The following is a 3,578-nucleotide window of genomic DNA, read 5'->3' on the forward strand; positions in this document are numbered from 1 at the left end:
TTTAGAAAAATCTTAGAATCGCCTAGGGTTTGAAATCCACACAACTTTATTAAAGATATAGATTTCGATAAAGATTTATGTGAGGAAACTTCTATAATCGGTCTATTTTCGACATTATTTTTAAGTATTTTATTTTTTTATAAAAATCATGAGTCACCTTTGACATGAGTTTTTTTTTTCTGCATTAAAGTTTAAAAGAGAATAAAGGTAAAAAAAAATATTCTTTTAACTAAATAATTAATCTTCTTGTTTGACTAAATGGTAAATTAAGGTGATTTGTTATTCTATTTTTTATTTTATTTTTTATTATTAAGTTATAACTTTTGAAATCACTATTTCAAATCTTATTTAAAGGTAATAAAATCTAGTTAGAGAAAAAGAATCTTCTATTCTTTTTTTCATATGAAACACGTTCTCTGTTTAATGTGTAAAGCAATATTTTAAAATATTTTAACAATAATATTTTTCCTTGATTCAATGCATCTGGAAGAGGAATAGAGGAATAAGGCTGTAAAGGCAAACCAAGTTTGATTAGTATAAAAGACTAAATATGGGGTTCTAGGTTTGTTCATCTTCAAACTTTCCTTACAAACAAATATAGCATTGGCATAGGAATGTTTATCCCCAAACTGCAAGCTTCCATGGCTAAGTATGAAGCAAGCGAGATGATCAAGAAGAGTACTAGAAATGGTGATAATGTTCAACTAAAAGCTTTCAATGGCATTGCTCGAGCTTCAACTCAAGTCAACAATCAAAGCATGGTACCAGAAATCCTTAGAGATAACAAGAATGTCGGGCCCAAGTTTAGTTCAAATACTCATCTAAAAGCATCAAATATGCAATTTAGTCGAGAGCAGATGAAGGAGATCTTTAGATACCATGATAGCGATAAAGATGGTTTTCTCAATATAAGAGAGCTAACAAAAGCTTTTGCTTTTCTAGGCTCAATTATTCCATTTGAGAAAGCTTCCTATGGCATGACATATGCTGATGCAAATAAAGATGGCCTTATTAGCGAGGCTGAACTTGACAAACTCGTCGATTATGCCCAAAAATTTATAAAGAAGAAATGAGCTTTTAGATTACATTCCTTTGCATTTCATGTATGATAGGTAATTGTCATGTATGATACAAAAAAAAACCTATATTTGAAATAAAGAATTCATTTTCTTTTTCTTTTAGCAATTTTCACGATAAAATCGTTTGTAACTTTGTTTCTATTGATAACAAAAAAAAAAATTATTTCCTCTTCTATCAATTCTTCTTTGAGTACTTGGAACTATCGATATGGAGAATTGCCTATACTACCCATTTAGTTTGTCCTTAGCCAAAAATTCAAACAAATAATCATGTAATGGATAAAATACCATGACTGATGTGGTTTTTTTCAATGGGGTATGCATTAATATTGATGGTGGACATCCTAAGCACAACTCTGTTGTTGAGAGTAAGCATCAAAACTTGCATAATATTGATTATGCTTTGGTTTCTTGCAATTGTGCTTGTCTTTTCAATTATGGTACGGGGAATGTGCTTTGGAAGCTACCTTCTAAATTAACCGTACTTGTTCCCTTTTCTTGATTGAAAGACATCATTCTCACGTATTAATAGCACGAATTTTTATTGTGATTCTCTTAGCCCTTTTTTGTAATTTTGTTTTTATTGATAACAAAATCTTCAACTTTGTAGAAGTCACCCTCGAAATTGCTAGTGTTACCATCAACACACTCTACTTAATCCATTTGTAACGACCCTAGATTTCTACTAATCTAAAATCGTTACTATCATCTTAACCTAAAATCTTAGGCAAAATTTAACTCTTAAAATATCATTGTCAAATCATAACTCCATTGTAAAACATAACATGGTCATTAAAAAAACATTGTCATGGTCTTACGTGCTTGAAAACATAATTCAGAAACAAATTAAAAACAATAATAATAAATAATTTAAAACATGAAATGCATGACAACTTATTCTAACTTAAGTCTAAGAATTTAAAAATGTTACTAGTCTATGCACGGAGTCTTGCCTAAGTATTTCAAAGAATACTCAGTAGGTGACCCCGCTATAAGGGCCGTAAAAAATGCAAACACATGCAAGTCATGCTCTAGGGAACTATCATTAAAAACATCATAAGAGTGCCCTCCAATACAAACTAAATTGGATGTGTAGTACTTCCCTACACAGGACCCACATGTGGTAGCGTGGATCCCCAAGCGGTTCGCACCCCCTTGACCCATCATAGTCGAGTTAGCTATCCATATCGACATCTGGAGGTCAGCATACCCTTGAGTGTCATGCGCGGTGTCACAACCACTATGAAGCAAATAGATAATGTTAGATTCCTGATGAAAGACAAAAATGGACGTGACAACGTGATTGCAAGAAAAATCAAGTGTGAGAAGAAATGAGCTAAAACGTTGAAACCAAGCGTGAGGAACTTGCTTTAAGTCATAGAGGGCTTTTTTTAATAGACATACATGAGTGGGAAATCAAGGATAAATATACCCAAGAGGTTGTTCCATATAAACATGTTCAATAAGAGTATCATTGAGAAAAGTATTCTTGACATCAAGTTGTCGAAGATGCCATTTATTTGTGATCATAATAGAAAGCACAACACGGGCAGTGGTAGCTTTGGCAACCGGACTGAAAGTGTCAGTGTAGTCGAGACCGATATAACCTTTGGCAACAAGACGAGCCTTGAAACGCTCAACAGATCCATCATACAAATATTTAATACGAAGCACCCATTTAGAGCCCACAATATCAGTGTTGGCAGGGCGAGGAACCAAAGTCCAAGTATTATTTTGTTGTAAAGCTCTAATTTCTTCATCCATGACAGCAACCCAAGCAGGATTCTTAGCCGCAAATTTGAATATTTTTGGCTCAGTAGATACAAGAAGAGTAGAAAGGAGTCCAGATGAGCCCAAAATACCAAGATTTGCTGGATGATGAGTCTTGAAGATACCAACTTTGGCTCGTGTGATCATAGGATGAGAGTCAAAAGAAGAAGAGGAATCAATAGTAGGTTCATTAGAGATTGAATCAGAAGTCGAGAGTGGCAAAGAAGAACCTGTAAGAGAAGTATCAACCTGCACAAACTCATCTATAAGGTCAGAACAAATATCACACAGGGATAAACTATATCGAGGAATGAGCGGTGATGAAGTGGTAGGGGGTATGATTCAATATGGTAAAGATGTGGTTCCAAGAAATTCGAAATATGAAGAGAGGAAAGAGGTTGGGCCTGGGAGCTAGGGACAGCAGGAAAGTGAGTTTCATCAAATTGAGCGTGGCGGGTGATGTATAGCTTAGTGGTGGCGGAATCAAGATAACGAAACCCTTTATGAGCAGGACTATAACCCAAAAAAATGCAATGAATGCTCTAGGGAGAAAGCTTGTTAGGCATATAATCATGCAAGCATGGATAAACATGACAATAAAAAGAGATGAAATTGCCATAATGTGGAGAGTAGCCGTAGAGAAGTTCAAAGGATGACTTATCTCCAAGAAGTGAAGTAGGCAACCGGTTGATAATATAAGTTGCAGTGCTGAAGGCGTCAACCCAGAAA

General features: G+C 34.6%; 1 protein-coding gene across 1 annotated transcript; it reads left to right on the forward strand.

Annotated features, from left to right (window-relative positions):
• The first annotated feature begins 607 nt into the window (after positions 1-607).
• LOC111436455 (calmodulin-2/4-like) lies at positions 608-1,170 on the forward strand. Its single transcript, XM_023074244.1, has one exon. It carries the CDS (start codon positions 615-617, stop codon positions 1,071-1,073), a length of 459 nt encoding a protein of 152 aa, XP_022930012.1. The 5' UTR covers positions 608-614; the 3' UTR covers positions 1,074-1,170.
• The last annotated feature ends 2,408 nt before the right edge of the window (positions 1,171-3,578 follow it).

The sequence above is a fragment of the Cucurbita moschata genome, unplaced genomic scaffold (genome assembly GCF_002738365.1).
Source record: "Cucurbita moschata cultivar Rifu unplaced genomic scaffold, Cmos_1.0 Cmo_Scf00054, whole genome shotgun sequence".
In the NCBI taxonomy this organism is placed as follows: domain Eukaryota; kingdom Viridiplantae; phylum Streptophyta; class Magnoliopsida; order Cucurbitales; family Cucurbitaceae; genus Cucurbita; species Cucurbita moschata.

Coding starts and splice junctions, on each gene's coding strand:
- LOC111436455 (XM_023074244.1), top strand. CDS start 615: ATGTTTATCCCCAAACTGCAAGCTTCCATGGCTAAGTATGAAGCAAGC.